At 37.4% G+C, this 18,319-nt stretch overlaps 1 protein-coding gene and 1 long non-coding RNA gene across 8 annotated transcripts in view; one reads left to right on the top strand and one right to left on the bottom strand.

Moving 5' to 3' along the window:
* Positions 1-17,481, top strand: part of LOC121086483 — a 29,074-nt gene extending 11,593 nt beyond the window's left edge. For 2 of the 6 annotated variants that reach the window (XR_005827384.1, XR_005827387.1), the window contains 4 exons: positions 423-1,668; positions 3,123-3,168; positions 3,669-9,731; positions 16,182-17,481. This is a non-coding gene — a long non-coding RNA (uncharacterized LOC121086483). Of the gene's footprint in view, positions 1-422; positions 1,669-3,122; positions 3,169-3,668; positions 9,732-13,579; positions 13,681-15,216; positions 15,406-16,181 lie in introns of all 6 variants that reach the window. The other 4 variants (XR_005827389.1, XR_005827386.1, XR_005827388.1 and 1 more) reach the window with 4 other exon arrangements.
* The window catches only part of THSD7A (thrombospondin type 1 domain containing 7A), a 288,313-nt gene continuing 280,464 nt past the window's right edge, over positions 10,471-18,319 (bottom strand). Inside the window, exons 30-31 of one of the 2 annotated variants that reach the window (XM_040590313.1) lie at positions 15,906-15,993; positions 10,471-14,352 (exon numbers count right to left, since the gene is read on the bottom strand). In XM_040590313.1, the coding sequence (XP_040446247.1) occupies positions 14,268-14,352; positions 15,906-15,993 (173 nt within the window). In that variant the 3' untranslated portion in view covers positions 10,471-14,267. The remainder of the gene's footprint in view (positions 14,353-15,905; positions 15,994-18,319) is intronic. The other variant, XM_040590314.1, reaches the window with a different exon arrangement.

The raw sequence follows: 18,319 nt of genomic DNA, 5'->3' as shown, positions 1-18,319 counted from the left end.
CTGCTCTGACCCTCTGCTGTGCAAATAAGCAAAGCAGTTTTCCCATAATATTTCTGCCTTTTTCCTCCTGATATGGTAGCTTATACATTGTTCCAGTGATGTGGCTGTAGTTTATTTTCCGTAGGCTCACACAGTTCTGCTCCATACCTCCGTACACCTCTACTGGTCTTGGTGTTCAAGTGCTATGTCTCTGCCCTGGTCTTACCAGACTGTAGGGGAAATTGTTCTGAGAATCAGAATTGAGTGGATCTATTCTATAGTTACAGACATTATGTTATCTCAAGGTACTATTTACCTTGCCTGGGAGTCCAATGCATGAGAATCCTAAGTATTAAAGATGGTTTGGGGAAGCCATGCAGGCCACGGTTATAGGTGGTACGAGGGTGAAACCAAACCTGGTAATTTAACTGTTCATCTTGCAGCACTATAGTGCTTTTCTATGGAGAAGAAACAGAAATGTGACTGAGCATTTACTGTTGAAAGATTGGGAAGTGTTTTGCCAGAGAAGCCGTTCAAGTGTAGCTACATACTCCTTCACTGAAGTCTACAAAAAATTTCCATCACCCTCTTAGATGAAGGTAAGGGCTTACAACTGGAAAATTGACAACACATAGAATGAATTTGTTAGAGTACTGATTAGTGCATCAGCTTCCCTATCCCAGAAATCTCACATACTTTTGTTATAAACCCAGTGTACAGTGTGTGAAATAGCCTGCTCTAATTAAAATTGCAACAATGCCAGGAAGGTGAAGCTAATTCAAATAAGCTCTGTTAAGTCATCTAACATGGCAGTATATGCCATGAGGTCAGATTGCTTGGTTGCAGACTGGCGACAAGGGAAATAGTATGTGGTGAGATCGTGTCTTTTTTTTTTTTTTCTTTTTTCTTTCCTCCTTCTTTCAGCCAACACATTAGAAGCTCATTTGAAAAGTCAGCTTAATTTGCTATACTGATGTGGTGATGACAACTTAGACAGCATTTAACTCTCAGGAAGTAAAGCTTGTAACAGTGAAGCCCAAAATGTTCAGTGATCAAATGTAGTCATTTTGCAATATTATTTAATTTTGGTACCTAAAAATCTGAAGATGGTAAGTTAATATCTCTGGGCAATGCTTTCACTATTTTTTAGATCTGTTTTAAAAGCAGTGAATAAATAGGCTTCTGTTAGACAAATAGCATAGGAAGGAAGCTGACCTCTGGTCAATCGTGAACCTGGCAATTGGTTATATGCATGGTATACCAAATGTAGATAAACTGAAAGAGAGAAAGCCTTTGCTAAAATGCTTGGCTCTTAAAATATGGAAAATTGATTACAAATGTATTTTATGTCTCTCTTTTTACTTCAATATTTTTTCCCCTTAGAGGTTACTAGCTGTAGCAAGGGGAGGGCTTTCTTCACTTGTCTATGATTAATTGATTAATTTTATATCATCATTTTTAATATTTTCCAGTTCCCAGGAGAGCAGCCTGGCCTACTTGTTGGTGTGAGAAATAATGATACTGTCCATGTTTGTGTCTGCAAATATTAAAACCTATAAAACAAAACACCTGTTATTTGTTAATCCCATCAAGTTTTATATGAATCCTAAACCGTTACGTGCCTCAGTGTCTGAACAAAACACAGTCATGCATGGAAGCAAAAATGTGTATGTTTTACAAAATTATCAGGTATATAATCACATGGCATTTTTTCTTACAGAGTCCAATCTTCGTTCAACTCAGATAGTCAACTCTTAGAATTCACTGCTCTGCATCTGCTTCTAAATTTTCACATCCTTCTCCCAAATCCATTGTTCCTCTTGTCCATAAGTCCTTTATTGTTCTGCTGACTCCTTAGTGTGCCGTGCAAAAGGAATCTTGAGGGAGCTCAGTTTCTGATCTTAGAAATTTCTGTGGGACAAGAGGGAAATGACGGGTTTCAAAAGCTTTGTAATTTTTCCTGATTTGAAAGACTGTAGAAGGGCTGGGTTTGACTTTATGGTCAGCTCCTCCTCACAGTTACCCTGTTTTGGGTTCTCCTCTAAAATGCAGAAATAGTAAGGCTTGTAACCAAAGGATTATCAGTTTTGTTTAAATAAGAAAGTCAACATATGGTATTCAATTTTAGCTGAAGCTTTAAAGCAATATTTAATTGCATAAAGATTAATGAAGGTAAAAGTAATTGATAATGGTAGATATTGCAGAACTGTCATTGTAAGCTACCCGTCTTACCAGCAGTGTAGCACTCCCTAACGGTGGGGACCTGGGTGCTTTCCCCTGGCTTGCAGGATTGTTTGGCTCAGCAAATGTACCACCAGATGTGACTGCTACTGCTTTCCTGGAGAGAGTATGATTTAGTCTTAGAAATCATGAATATTTGAGATTAGATTTGCCCGCATACTTTTTCAAGGCCATGTATCTGGGATATGTATTAGTCTGGTTTTGTCTACGTGCACTTAGTTGCATGTTTTTGCTTGTCTTGGTTTCAAGGTACACTGAATGTGCTGGAATTTAATCCTGTTCTTATTTCACCTCGTTATGATATTCACATTAGTTCAAATTCTCCTTTCAAAAGAGTTTTGTTCAGCTGTGTTCTGCTCAGACTCTTTCAACCATGCTATTGATGAGTAGGCATGTTTCAGGTGTGCACCTGTGCACTAAGATATCCTTGCTGCCTGAGGAAGAACATGCTCTGAGGATAGCAAAGACTGACAGGCACTCCTGCTTCTGGCTTTTTATAAATTTATGGCAATGTTACCTGTGGTAGACCGTACCTTGGATCTGCTTCTCCCTTGAGCACTCTGGAACCATTAGAAGGGCAGTGGATGCTAAGAGATGGTGTAGACTCAAAAGCGAATTGGTCTCCGTCATAGAAGAAAAAGCCACCTAAGTCTGCTAGATACAGTGGCTGGTGGACAACTGCTGGCCTAGAGAGTCCTGAGACAAATGAAATTTGGTTTGATAGTGTGAGTGCGACAAAAAGCCCTCCGTGGTGTTATGGAAAGTTTGCATTTTTTGTTGTTCTTCAAACGTTTAATTTCAATTTTTCCATTCATTAATATTTTTTGCTAATAAGTTGTTTTGTAAGAAGAGATGATGTACTACTAAATAATTCCTGGGTTATGCTGTCCCTGTCTTCACAGGTGAGCTATAGTTAAAGGCGCTATTTGGCTATTTACTATCATAAAGGTAAGTTATTTTGGAATACTTCTACTTTGCTCTTGGGGGAGAGGAGCCTCACAGCACATGTTTTGTTATGTCTTTGATCATATCAGATTTTGCTGTGGCTCATTGCTTTATGACATATTTTCCCTAGCTCTTCAATGTCCCCCACTGCTATCTTGCAGTGTTTTACAGTTAATCCTAGCCACACTTCAGTTCACTGCAGGCACTTTTTTGTTCCAGTTATTCATAATTGTACCACTTTCAGTAACTAGCCCATAGGCTTTACCATGTCTGCTTAGTCAGGTTTGGGTTTTTTTAGCATTAGCAAGTCTGTGCCCTTATTGAACAGCTTTCTAGCTCATTGGTATATGGGGTGGACAAAATTAGTTCAGTTGGTTACCCTGTTGGCACATATCTGCCATTGTGATCCAGATAAAAGCCTTGCTTATGCTGATAAGTACTTCAGATATTTCCTATGTAAAATGTCATTGTTGATTTTTTTCTGTCATCACATTGTTTTGCAGATTTGGTAAATCTAGGATTTTTGGTTCAGTTCGGAATGAGGACATCCTACTAAACTAGCTTGAATGTCTCAATTAAAAATTGCAAGATGTGCCCTTAAGGTAATGACAACCTTTGCTTTCATTTCTGCACATTTCTCTAATGATTTGAAGCCAGACTGTGTCTGAGTTTCAATTTTTTTGTTGTTGTTGGGTTTTGTTTTTTTTAATTTGATGTACCAAGAGAGGATTACTCTATCTGTATATATGTAACTCAAAAATTCATCTGTCCTTTTTTCTGTCCACCTGCCCCAGAATTCTCTTTACTGCTGCAGAGCTGTTACACTAAAAATCTTGCTTATGTGCACAAAGGAAACACACCTTTTACATAAGTAAAGTTAATAAAGCTAAAAAAAATATTGTTAGTATAACTGAAAGCGAAGCAGTCTAACCATTATTAGTCCAGATCTAATTGTTTAAAAAATAATGATAATGCAGATTTGTTATACATACACTTCCTAGTGCCTATTCCTTCTCCCAGTGTTGGGCTCACATCTCCACTGCTGCTCTGGGTGCTGAGCTTGGTGGTTTCATGCTGGTGGCAGTGGTGGGGTGTTATGGTGAATTGCCAGCATATGGAATGCTCCATTGCAAGCAATATGATGGTCATATTGATGGTTTCTTCTTCACTCTGGGATCAACTTGGGGTCATTTTTATATGTCTGTCAACTACATTTTACATCTTTCCTCTGTCTTCATTGGTCTGCAGTTCCATATTACACCCAAATTTACTATATGTAGTGTCTTTTACGTAAGTTAGATACTATTTCTTTGTTACCCCTAAAACCAGTTTTGTCCAGCTTCAGGTCTTCATTTCTTTAACTGAACATGGTTGAGTTATAGCCAAGGAGTCTCCAGTGCCAGCCTGTGCTCCTTCCTTCAGCATCCTATGCTTGTGGCCCTCTTCACTGCATTCTGTCTTTGCGGCTCAAGGGCTCTGCAGTTGTACCATGCCTGTCTCTCTCTGTACTGCATCATCATGTTAGTAGTAAACGCTATTCTGTGTAGAGTATCTGCTTGTTACTGCTTTCTGTGTAAAAACTGTGGTTGGTACTATACAAAGACAAATAAAACAAAGTAACTGTAGACACCTGGTACCTACCCTTCCTGCTATTCCAGCTTGTTCTCTGTTGATATTCTTAGCAGCTGGTTCAACTGGGTCAAAAGACTTCCAGGAATGAAAGAATGAAACATGGGTGTAGATACATGTGGATGATAGTGTAAATATATGTGGCTGACAGTCAAATACGTACAGTGTTGACAACGAGACAAAAGGGGATTCCCCCACCCCCACCCCCACCCCCCCTTCTGCCTGCAGGGCTGTGAAAATATGAAGAAATGCACAGACAATGGATTGTGCAAGCCTTCTACAGAGAAACTGAGAGCACAATGAACAAATTCCCTTCCTTGTCCTCAGGCATTGTATGGTAAATGGAAGATCTGGGGTTATTCTGAAAAGTAGTGAGAATGAAAATCTGGAAATTTGCATGCAGTGATTTGGAGAATTCTTTCATAGAATATCTTCTCCTCTTTTAAATTAATTTAATGTAGTTTACTTTTATTTAATTGTCCTCTCCCTCTGCTGGAAAATAACCCCTCCCAATCCTGTTGCATATGTTTTAGTCTTATATAGTTCAATACAGTTTACAGGGGGAATGCCCAGGACATTTTCCATGGTAACTGACAACTACTGAAGTAGGACTTAAACACTTTAAACAGCGTAAATCAAGTAATAATAATGCTGTTATCACTTATATTCCTTTCTTACAATCTCCGTAGTGTTATTATAAAGGTATATAAAACCTTACATAATAGCAGAAAGCTTTATAGCTTATAAGAACTTGTTCAACATAAAGACAGTTTTAAATATATGGTGGTAAGGCTTTTTGATGAGATGTATGAAGCATTCTAGAGAAAAACACATTGTACTGCAATTTCATTGATGTAAGGTGGCAGATGGAAATCTTGTCGTCTGCAGTACCACCTCATTTCAAAGAGAATGCATTAACAGAGACAGAGTATTGCAATTTTTAATGTAAATAATGATTTGCCTTTCTGAAAGGGCCCATTTACAGCGTTGAGGCCATTAAACTTCTGCCTTGACTTTTTAGGACTGTAATTCTGCAAGGGTATTGCAGAGCCAGTTTGAGATTGACAATTAAGTTCTCGCTTGTGCTACACAGCTTTCTTTTATATTTCTGTTTAACTCAACAAATGACTGCTACTAATGTTTTGCTCATCGACTAGTAAGTGGAGGCCATTTAAAGCAGAAATGTAGGGTTTAGCTCCAGCTGCTGTTCTAATGTTGCAGAAAGCTTTTGCTGCAGTTCATTAAATTCAAGTTCAGGCAGTCACAAAACTGCTAGCTAATTATTTTTTTCTTTCCTTGGCTGAGTGAAACCTGGTATCACTGACTTCCGCTCACAAAACAGAGCTACAGAATTCTTCATTCTTGGAGACTGAAGACACAGAGCAGTGAGGAAGATACCAGCGTAATCCTTAAAATAACAGGTAACACCGAGATGGTGAAACTATTTCCTACCAGTTTGTCAGTCTATCCTGGGTGTCAAACTTTGTATGGGGCATTGGTTCTTTGGTAGTAGGCCAGTATTAGTAACTGGTGGTTTGCATTTTGGGGGCTAATAACCAGATGAATGCCTCACAAAGCCTGTTTGGAGAGAGGGGTTCCAGCAAGCACTGGTCCTTGCAAAAACAGCCAGTGAGGGGAAGAAGTAGGGTCCTGGTGGCCTGGGTGGCTGCCTGGAGATGCAGGGTGGGTTACGTGGGTTCAGCCCCCTGGTTGCCAAGAAGCCGACCTGCATCTGAGAGTATCGTTCTTCAGCACTGTGTGGGCTGTTTTAGTCTGTTACGTTGGTTCAAAGCAAATTAAGGAATGAAAATTTCTTTCATTTTGTGGAATATCAAAACTGAAAATGAGATCCAAAGCCAAAATACACAGAAATGGAGATTCCCCTCCAGACCTTAAGTATGGAATATCAACCTGAATTATCACATATATGATGCTACATGTCTCTGATAAATTGTTTTAAATACACCTTAAGATTGTCTGTGCTATCCATGATTTTAAGTTGTTAGTACAGCTTATAGATAAAGTAACTAAAACTAGAACACCCATGTGCATTTAGTTCCTAGAAATAGGAAACACAAATAAATAACCTCCTGTCATGTTGCTGCTCACGGGAATAGGGGTTTTCTTTGACTTCTGTGGTGATTTATTTACTCCTTAGGGGCATTACAAATAGAAAATATTTCCAAGCTAGTCCACCAGGGTTTCATCCCAGAATTCTTGGAAAAGTAACAGATTTGAGCTTCTGATAATCATTGTTTATTGTCATATCACAGTCAGGTTTCCAAAGAGAGACTTCGCTGTGATTGTACACACAGAGGAGGTGGCCCTTACTATGATTTTACAATTAAAATTAACACAAAATGAATCTAACAAAGGAACAGTAGAGAAAAGTGTAATGTAACAGCAACCGTGGTGTGATTGAACCTAGATTGTGTAGAATTGGGTATCTTCAAGGTTTCTAAATACATAGGTGCAGCTTTGGTTGCATGAAGAGAGGAAACAAATTATTTCAACCTCAGAATCCACATTTTAAGTATGCATATTTTTGCTTTTGATAGCGTACTTTCAATTACCTGTAGGTTGTCAACTGGTAAGTATTGTCTAACCATGATCTTAAAAGTGAGAAGACACATCAAAGGAGAACTAAAGCTATGACAGCAATCAGTGCAAATCTGAGAAGTTCCAGGTAAGGATGTAATTTGGCATTTGCTTCAACTATCAAGACACAATGGGGGCACAGAAGAAAGTTAAGGGAATCAGGTTTAGAGTATGAATGCAAAACACGGTATGTCACCCTTCCTTTGTGTTTCTGTGACAGTTTTCATATTTTGTTGGTGATACAAGTTGTGTAAATAAGTTTGGGTTCAGTTTGGGAGTGATTTTTTTGTAGGACTTCATTAGGCACACATTAAAAGTAATCTGTCAATACTGGACAGCCAACAAACTGCATATGCATTCACAGAACTGTTCACTAAATTCTTGTCATGGGCTGAAATTATATAGCTATTTCCATATATGCATATCAATGAGCAGCTGTGAAAAATGAAAAAGCTGAGATTTAAGTCACAGTTTGACATGTATAGGTAAGAAAGGGGTTTTGTTTTTATCATCATTAAGGGAAGGAAAAAATTAGACTTGCTTTCAAACCCAACACTGAACTTGTGATGAAACAATTTTTTATTTGTAAGTTAAGCAAAACTGATCTGATATTTATTGGGAAACAAACAAGAAATTTTCAGCCAATTTAAAGAAATATGACACTACAAAGGGTATTTTTGAAAATAAACAAAAGTCATTCATTTTATAATATGAATTTCAGAATATAGTACTAATAAATTCCAGGACTAGGTTCTGCATACAACCCACAAAAGATTAAAACTTAATGTGGGAGCTACCAACTCCTCATCTATAAACAGCCAAGTACCAAACCTTAGTTTCTCTAAAAAGACAAAGACTTTGTAAATACATAAACACATAGTAATAATTAAATAGGTTCAACCTTGAACTGTTTGAAATGTGATTTATTTGAGTATGGAGAAGAACAAAAGCTGTGATCATGGATTATGATCCTGTGGCTAAGTTGTAGCTTCACCACAGTGACAAATTGAGGGACTTTTTCCTTTACCTGAAGGGGGGTCCAGACCAGATACAGGGCTCCCAGCAGAGCCGTATGAGGGCTGGGGGGACAAACCAGCTCCATCAAGCTCTTGCCAGTGCAGCCCTGTGTGCAGCTGCCTCCCTCACTGCCAGGGTCTGCAGCTGAGTTGTGGTCCCTGTGTTGTCCACCACGACAACCCGCCTCAACTGCTTTTCAGGAAAGCTGTTTCCTAACCAGACCAGGACAACCAGAATTAAGTAGCGTCCAAAAGTATCAACTTGTCAAGGCAGGTCAGAATACGAATCTAGAAATGGCTTATACACCAGGATGGAACTGCCACACTTGAGTACAAGAGTGGTGGTAACAGCCTGCCACCCTGAGACAGCTGTGCTCTCACAAGGCTCAATCCTCTCCTGACAGCGAAAAGAAAGAGCAGCAGCATCTGCCAAATGTCACTGAAGGTGTGCCTTACAGTAAACCTTGCAGTTTTTCAGATCAAGCAGGACTCGGCAAAGATGAGGAGTTTTCAAAAGGATGTAGGAGATGCTTCACTAGCATGTCACCGCCGGACAACCCCCTCGGTGGCCAGGGGCACTGCCCAAATGAAGAGAAGCAAAATAAGTCACCTGCTCCCTCTGCTGACAAACAAATGAACCGGCAAGCACATACTATGCCCCCCCCCGCCACGAGATCCCCACCTGCCTGAAAAAGTGCAAATTGTTTGTTCAGCTGCCTGGTCATTACCTGCTTTTGGGTAGACATTCAGCTGTACAGTGTCTAAGGAAACGACCAGAAGACTGAGAAATAACCTTTTCTGTAGCCATATTGTGCTTAGCAGTGCCAAGCAGTTTCTGAATGGCTGCTTAAGCTCACTATTGTTGCAGCAGGATAATTTTCTAGACCTAATATTGTAGATCTTCACATTACTAGAAGGCTAAAACATTTACAAGGCTTGTCTAAGTCTCTTGATTTACATCCCTGTTTATCTCCTTTCATTATACTTTTCTTGGAAAATTGTATTCTCCTAGTATTTTTTTAAAATAAAGAATACTTTCCAATCTGTAAGCCATTACTCTAGAAGTCTTGCAACCGATTGCCAAAGTTCTTTACTGAATGTGAAGACCTTATGATCTTCATTAGCATACCATAGGTAATTCTCTTATGCAGAGTTTGAATTAGAATTTTGATTTTCTTCTTTCATGTATCTTTTTTAACTGTTTGTAGAATTCTGCCTGTACTGAATCAAGCAACTTTAAATCATCTTAAAAATTCCTCTATTGAATTGCAGGTGCGAAGACAATTCCAATGCTTCCGTTGATTCCAGCAGGAGAAAATGCAGGTAGGAATTGCTTCTGAAAATCCTGAAATGCCTCTAAAGTCAGAGTTTTGTGCTCTCAAATTGGGTTTAAACCTTTTAAGAGTTAGTCTGGAAGTGTTACTCGGGAGGTAATAACTACTAAGATTGGGCAAAACCCCATGAATGGGTGTGTAAATACATGCCACAGAAATGGACATGAAAAACCTGAGTTTTGGAGAGCACAGAGACAGAATACGAGCAGAATATGAAAAAAGTAGAGTCAGTTTTTTTTCATAGGTAATCAACAACGAATTTTTGATTCTAGAGGAAATTAGAGTGAATTTGGTGATGTTTATTCAAAAGCTGGGGTGTAAATGACAATTTTATTGAATTGCATTGGGCATGTTTGCTTATTTGGAGGAGGGGGATTTTGCTCCCCATTCCTTCTCATATGGGGGCAGGGACAGATTCAGCTGCACTGAAGTGAATAGATGTCTTTTAGTGAGCTCTTGATCCATACCTTATTCTCCACAAAAGGGTTGGTTTTTCTGACCTAAAAATGGCAATTAAGGAAGAAAATTTTAAATACCATTGATCTATTGCATTTATTGGATATTTAGCAATCAATTAAATACGTGAACAAGGACTGTAGTAATGGACTTTGGTAGTTACCATAACATCAGAAAGTATTTTTCTTTCTTTTTAAAGAGAAAGGCTGATTTTTAACAAGAGAATGTTTACTAGTTTCTTTCAAACAAAGAGACTATTTAAAAGGTGGTCATATTTTAGGGATCTGGCTTTTATTGTTGCTCTATCCCAGCATAATATACTACATCTATTAAAAAAAGACATTAAATGATTTTGTGTTTATATTTATTGTCAGCAATACATAAGTTATGTAAAAATAACCCAGATGAAAATGTAAGACTTGTTACATTTTCACATCATCTGTATTAACTGAATAAAGCTTAGTGACAGTATACACAAATTTGCAGTAGTTGTACGTAAACATTTTGTGCATTAAAAAAGAAATATACGTAATTTAAAAAATAAAAATGCATTACACCATTTACAAATTAACATTAACCAAAAAAAAGGTAAACATTCCTCAGACAGCTGCCTCCTTGTTCTACAAAATAAATATTCAAGTAAATTAAGTTAGGCAAAATAAACTCAACTTTGGGTGAGCACAATTTACATAAAGGTAAAAAGACAGATTTCCATTTCATTCAAGGTATATTTTACAGTGATTTATACATAGTTTTTAAATTGGTCTCTTCAGATTGTAATATTGGAAAACAAACTTTATTACATTTTGGCAGGAGGAAGGGAGTTTCAAAATTGATGCTTTATACCAAATATAAACGGGTTTGTGCAGTTGTATCAAAGCTTCAAAAGGAACTGCTCCAGGACTCAAAGCAGACACAGTAATCTAGAAACTACAGACTTAAAAAGGAAAACACAAACCACCACATCAACAGGAAAATGTCTACCTTGCTATTTTCTGAATGGTTTATTTGATCACTGGAAACATTACTTTCACAAACTAACAATCTACAGTAGTGGCTGCTTTAGGCACTGGATTTGTAAAAGCGCTCTAATTTTTAAAGCAAATTGCTTTTCATTCTATACTGATAATTCACCTATTATTTATTTCTGGTTTAATGCTAAAGGGCTTAATCAACTTTGCAACTTTTAGCTTTACATAAAATTTCAGCCCCCCTTATAGCCTAGTATTTTTTTCTTGATAATGAGGGAAGCCATTCTGGCTTCAAATTTCTGTGCACTTTGTTCATAAAAAAAATAATAATAAAATGCACTCTAGATTTTATATGCAGCACTAGTATGATGCAGATGTGCATCAGCAAAATTCACTGACCAGATATAAAATGTAACACATACTAAAATACTTTCATGGATTGCAAAGGCCAAACATACTTAAAAAACCCTCCTATCACTTTCTTCGTTTGTCCATTTTACATAGTGAGAAAAAGGAGATGGCATACCTTTAACTTCAAGTTACTAGATTCTTAGATCTAGGACATAAAAATCTTCAAGGCAAGAACCAGGCAACAGCTCCTGCTAAGACCAGCCGGTATAATAAACAAAGATGACTCACTGCCAATGAAAGAAACCCTGTTCCCTCAATTCCGTATTGGTCCAATATTATTTGACAACACAGAATCAGACTTCTAAAAGTACAGAAATCATGATTAAACTTTATGTCTCCACATGACAGTTATCATTATTTAAAACTTATAACTTTTCCACATTATTTTTTGTATGGCTGACAAAATAGGAATCAGCTAGGTTTTTCTTGTTTCTACTCAAGAATGCTGAAGTAATTAAAATCATTCAGATTTGTTTTTTCCTATGGATCTTTACAAAGTGATGTAAGACTGAAGCTCCCAGTCCTGCAACAGGTATTGGAATGAACCACTGCGTGGCAGGGGGGCATGGCTTTTTAGCAGCTGCGGCCAGATCAAGGTACAAAATGAGAAATTAAGCCCATACAAAAGACTGTTACTATTGTTCCTCTCTGGTCATTATTCCCATTTGGGGAATACTTACACAGTGGAAGGAAGGTCATTTTCTTGACACAGTAACACCACACTGGAAATAGAAGTTAGCTAAGTTAAAGCAGGACCATAATCTCTCTTGAACGTTCACAAAATGCACATTGGTTCCAGGAATTATTCTACATGGAACAAAGGTAGGTATTTTTAAGAACTGATGTTACCATTTGATGTCCATGAGAGTCTTGTCATTGAGTTCAGTGGATCTGGGCCAAAGTTTGCAAAATTCAGTGTGCAAAAACTGGTGCTTCTTGAGTAAAGAGCGTGATGAGTAGGCAGAAATGGTTTAGATTATAAAAAAGACCTGAGAACCTAATACTGAACTTTATATAACAATTATTTTTGAGAGGTTGCCTGATAAACTTTTGTATTGCTTAGTAGTGGCATAGTCACTTATATGTTTAGGCTACACATAGAAGCCATTTGATGAGAATAACCCTTCTCAGGTCATGAATCACATCTGTAAGAGGCATGTAGATACAGCGGCAAGTCAATGAGCTTCATGTCAGAAGCGTAACACTGAAAAGCCATAAGCATGGAAGAGGTTAATAGTGAGTTGTTACACTGCCAGAGTTTTTGAAAAAGTCATGATTATTAAAGTGGCAGAACTATTAATCTTACTGTTTACTTGCCAGTACACTCAAGAGTTTAACAGAATAATTAAGAGTCTATCCAATTATCCTAATTAGAAAAGACAAAAGGGCTGTAAGTATTGCACTGTCAGCAACAGTGAAAACGCTCTCGCTAGCAGAAGGGAAAAAAAGTAAACCCATTTTATTTTAGTCGAACAAGCAATCAGAATACCTTTTTAGACAGTATGTCACTCAGGATTACAGAGCAACCACTTTTCTTTTTCTTTTTTTCTAACAAAGTTAAATATAAAAAATCTAGTCATAAACAGCCTTCAAAGTACAATTAGAAACCAGCAGGACAATCTATACCAGTATAGGTAAATGGGGCAAGAAACTACACACTTGTATTACTGCCATGATATAGACTACAAATGGCCGCTGTGACAAGGAACGGTGTATACAGTACACATCGTTAGCCGATTCCATCCAGTCGCAGTCCAAACCGAACACTACTCTCTTCAGGATTCAAGACCTGTCTATTTGACACTCCTTGCACAAGATACATCATCATCCTTTCTGAAAAGAGGCAGTTTCTATGGCAATACTAGTTAAGTGCATATCATGCTGCACTAATATAGTGCAAAAATTTGCCTTACATGTAGCAAAAAAGATGCAGGCAACAGTTTGAGTTAGAGAAAGTAGAAACGTATTGTAACATTTACAATGGGTATTCTTTTTCCAGACAGTAACCACTAGAAAATACTGAATCTGAGAATGCCTCCTTTCTGGACGTACATATGAGGCCTTTATAATCTGGAGTGATAACAGGACAGAATTTTGCAAGTGAGTCATTGCCCTCTGAAATGCAGGTTAACACAAGTTATCATCAACCAGCAAATTGTTGAACTTGCTCAGTGGGTTAATCGCAGTTAAAAGTGAATATTGTACTAAGCACTAAAACGCTCTTTAACAAGTATATAGGTCGATAAGAGTAATACATATGGTTCAACTATGTATATATGTTATGCCTGAATATAAAGAGTCATAGACAGCTTGGTACAAACTCTTCATGCGTACTGATTATACTTGGTTAATGATGCAGGGGCTTCCAACTGTTAATACCATGTCAGCTACAGTATTCCGGAGACAGAAGTGGTGCTTATAGTTTGTAAGACTGAGGAAAGACCACAAATCTCCAACTGCAGCATCTATTAATGTGATTCTGCCAGATTGATGGTCTAAAGTAAAGCAATAATACCTTGAATATCCGTAGGCATTATGAAATCCATCCTTCTTTATCTATGGTGCAGTTAAAAAAAGAAAAATTCAAAACACTTAATCCACTCCATAGAAAATCCCTGTGGCTTTGGATACCTTCTGATTTCAGTCCATTAATTTAGACTCCATTTGTCACTATGAGAAGTTACATTTTACATATCTGCATCTCCATCATAAGCCAAGGTTAAAGGTTTCAGTCGGTTGTTCTGCCTTCTCTGGGGCTTCTTTGGCTTTTTGCTGAAACAATAAAATAATTTGTAAATAGAACAAGAAACTAATAACATACAAAGATGGATTTCAGTCTTAAATGAAAGATGAGCTTGTTGTTTTAAAAAAATGCATTTCGTTGTTCATTTATACTAAAACCTTCACTTGGATCAGTGATTATCTCTTTATCAACACAAAGCAACATCTAATTCAAAGCTCCGTTGTTCAGAAACAGGCTGTTACGGCGCTTGTGTGAGTCGATGAAATCCTTGGCAGGTACTCATGCAAGTTCAGTCAGTTTTCAGAAGAACCCAGAGCCTGCAGTGCGATTTTTGATTCTCTTAAATTATATTACTTAAATCTTAACCTCTCTTGACACATCAAGGTTTTCCACAGGAAAGGTCCATCTTTTGATTAGTTTTATCTCATTATAGTTGCTGGAATGACTACAGTTAATTCTAGATCTTATAATCAAACCAGTCATAAATAGCAGAGATGTGGTTGTTAGCCATAACCATTCCTTGTGTAGCCTTGAATTAGATTTTAAACCAGTAGTATCCATTTCATATAGTCTTAAAAATCTACCAAGGCAAATGCATGCTTATACATGCTGTAGTACTTATCTTTTAGAGTGTGTGTATATATATATATGTATATATGTAAAAATATATATAAATAAAATATATAAGCATTTCTTTAACTCAGGCCCCTGCATCCTCAATCTTGTCCAAAACCTTAGCTATGTCACTTAGGCAGCCCATATCCAAATTTTTATTACCAAACTAGTTGTTGCAGTGGCCACAGATTCCAGTCTGAAGAATCTGCAGTGGAGTTGTACACTAATGGATTTTCTTTTCCTCAAAAAATAAAAGATTTTTTTCCTAACTTACACAGAAGTGAGATTTTGGGGAAGGTTTTCTAAAAAAACAAACAAATCCAGAAGACCCTCTAATGCCTGCTAATGCAGTACAGCCAAGAGCCTGATGTGTATGACCACACTTCCCTCACCTTCCACCTGCACAGTCATTTGGATCAGAAATTTCAAACAGGACCTAGAAGACTTCAGGGGAAGCATTCTCAAAGGTGTCCTGTTCTGGCAAAAAAATCTTTGCTTTCACATGCACTAAAATTTTTCAACAAAATATTATTTTGTGTATGAAAAACACATGAGAAAGTTTTCAGACATTCTTTTTTGTTGTGTATCTCTATATTCTGCCAAATATCAAATCTCACGTAACTGATTACTAATTTTCCTCCTTGCTGTTTCCCTCTGTTTTGTGATACAGACGCAATGAAATTATCATGGACACAGTACATTCTTAACAGAGATAAACTGAACAAAAATGAACTAGACAGTAAGCTACCCCATAATTGTAAGAAGTTCTTTTAACCACAGGAGAGCACCTGTATAACCATCATCTAGACTACAACCGGAGTCCGGTAACATCAGCTTGGACAAAAGGACATGGAAAATCAAACGCTGCAGTTCACAGAACTGCCTGCAGTTTCTACAGCGGCAAATGTAAATGCTTGCATTACAGTCTGTGTAGGACTGCTTGTTCGTAAATAATTAAGGAACTCACCAGGCTAGATAGATCATAGAAACAATAAAGATGAGTAAAACAAATGCACCAGCAGCTACACCATAAACCCAGGTCTTCAGCCTCCCATCTAAAAGGAATGAATGTTAGTCAGTAGTGTTTGAGTTAGTCTTGTTGAATTATTAGTTCTGATACAGTATAGAAATACTTTTACAACCCAAAATAAATGTCTTCACTAGCAATTACACTTTAATAAGGATAAATAATGTTAAACAACTGAGCAATAACTTCTCTGTGCACACACGTCCTGTTTTTCAGCCAACATCTGGATAATCCCAATGGAGCCGAGATGTGGGGCAGAGGCAGCGAGACAGCCAGAGAGCGAGCTGCTAGCAGTGGGAAGTCCTTCAGCATGATCACAGGGCAGTTTATTGGCCCAGGACTCATTTATGTCGTTAGCATCAGTTTCCATTCTAGCTCCATTAAATCAATCTACTTGTTATTTTCATTCTTGTTGCTATTTGATTTTAAATCAAATACCCTTAGCATGTTTTACCTCATCTGTATCTTAACTGCACATGCACAACTTCCACTACTCCATAAAGTAATATTTTTTCAATTTCTTCCCCTACCAAATGCAAGTTTTGCTGTAAAACAACTTCTCCTCACAGAACATTCAAAAACACCAAAAAAGAAAACTCATAAATAGAACTATCTGTTGTTAATAAGGACTTACTTACGTGCAGTTTGTATTTTGGACATGATGCCCCTGCAGGCTGAAGTATACATCCCATTCCCTTGTTTGCCCTGATCCTAGATGCACTCCCTTCTCCCAGGAAAAACAGTGTGACTTTATCTGTGTGATTTTGCTCTGAACCCCAAATGAGCATCTCACAACTCAAGGTCAGTGCATGCTATTTGACTCACTACTTTTATCTGACTTATTTTTCAAATTTCTAAATTACTTTTTTAAAAACATTGTTTTACAGGACACTAGCTAGCCTTGTTGCACCTCCCTGACAATGAAAATTCCACAAAAAATCTGAATTATTTCATTACAAGTGCCAAATTTTTTATTGCATGAATGTATGTTTCAATGTAAGCAAACACAGCTAAATTTTTTCTGACCAAATACTTACACCTTCCTGACACCTCTGTTAATGCAGTTGATGTTTCCACAATGGAATAATAACAAAAATTAGTCAGTCCAACTGCTCAGATTCACAGTAGTGCTCTCTATTGCTGTACAGTTAAATTCAGGCTTTCTGCTCTCTAGCAAGGCATAGTCTTGCAGTCACATGGACAACTTGTTCAAGATTAATCAAAACAGAAACATTTTAGCTTCATTACATTAATCAAGCTAATGAAACATTATAACCAATAATATCTGATATAACTGAAATAACTGATCCATTAAAGATGAATTGAATAGATTTGACCTGACATCTAATGATACGATAATACGAATGAGAGGAATTCAGACTTCGGTACTGTTTAATAGGTTAGTTTCTTCTCTCCTTGGCTCACTTCCATTGGTAAGTGTAAGGGGTTTCAGGTTGATTTGGGTTTGCTTATTTTAAAATAGTATTATCTCCTTGAAAAAACAGACTGGCATTAACCTTGTGTATGGATTTATTTATTTTTGCCAAAGTAGGAATCTCTGTTAATGAGGTCACTCCTGTTATGTAACTAAAGGCATCTAACAAATTTCTGAATTCCCCCTGGAGACATTATTTCTAAGTCTACAAAGGAACTGTCATCTCGGACTCCTCAGTTTGGGGTAATACAACAGCACAGACACATGACGAGGATAGTTTTAATACCTTCCTTTCTGGAACTGCAATATAATTTGTTGAAGACAGTGAAAGAGCTATTTTAAAACTAGACTTAGAAACTGCGAGGAAAGGAATAATCGTGCTAGAGTAAATCAAAACCTTTCCAATAGATACCCAACCTGGGAATTAAAACAATCAAGCATAAATTGAATCTGAAGTGCAAAATACTCCTTTCCTCCACATTTGCTCATACCTTCACTGGATAAAGTATCTGTTGAATACTGTTGTTTTTATCTGAGCTGAGCTATGTTTCCTTCCTAACTTGAATTACTGGAAAATCGGTGAGTTTGCATGAAATCTGAACTGTTCCTTGCTCCAAAAACCATGTCTGAGCTCACATGAGCACCCACGTTCCTAAAGAGTTGAAGGCGACTGTCTGACATTTGGCTATTGTCAGCACTCTGGCTGCTACAACCCACACTTTGACATTTTCAGGTGGAGTTAGCTAGAATGAGTAAAAGATAACATATTTGGTAAGATGCTGTTTTCTAAAGGAGGACCAGAAAAGCTTAATTTTCTTTTTTTATTGTGGATTAAAGTAATAACTATGTAAAGACCATTTTATTGCAGGTATAAAATAGAGTATCACAGTACAAATAACAGTAAAAACTAGTAAGACTA

The sequence above is a fragment of the Falco naumanni genome, chromosome 4 (assembly GCF_017639655.2).
Source record: "Falco naumanni isolate bFalNau1 chromosome 4, bFalNau1.pat, whole genome shotgun sequence".
Classification (NCBI taxonomy): Eukaryota; Metazoa; Chordata; class Aves; order Falconiformes; family Falconidae; genus Falco; species Falco naumanni.
This window is presented reverse-complemented; position numbering and strand designations above follow the sequence as displayed.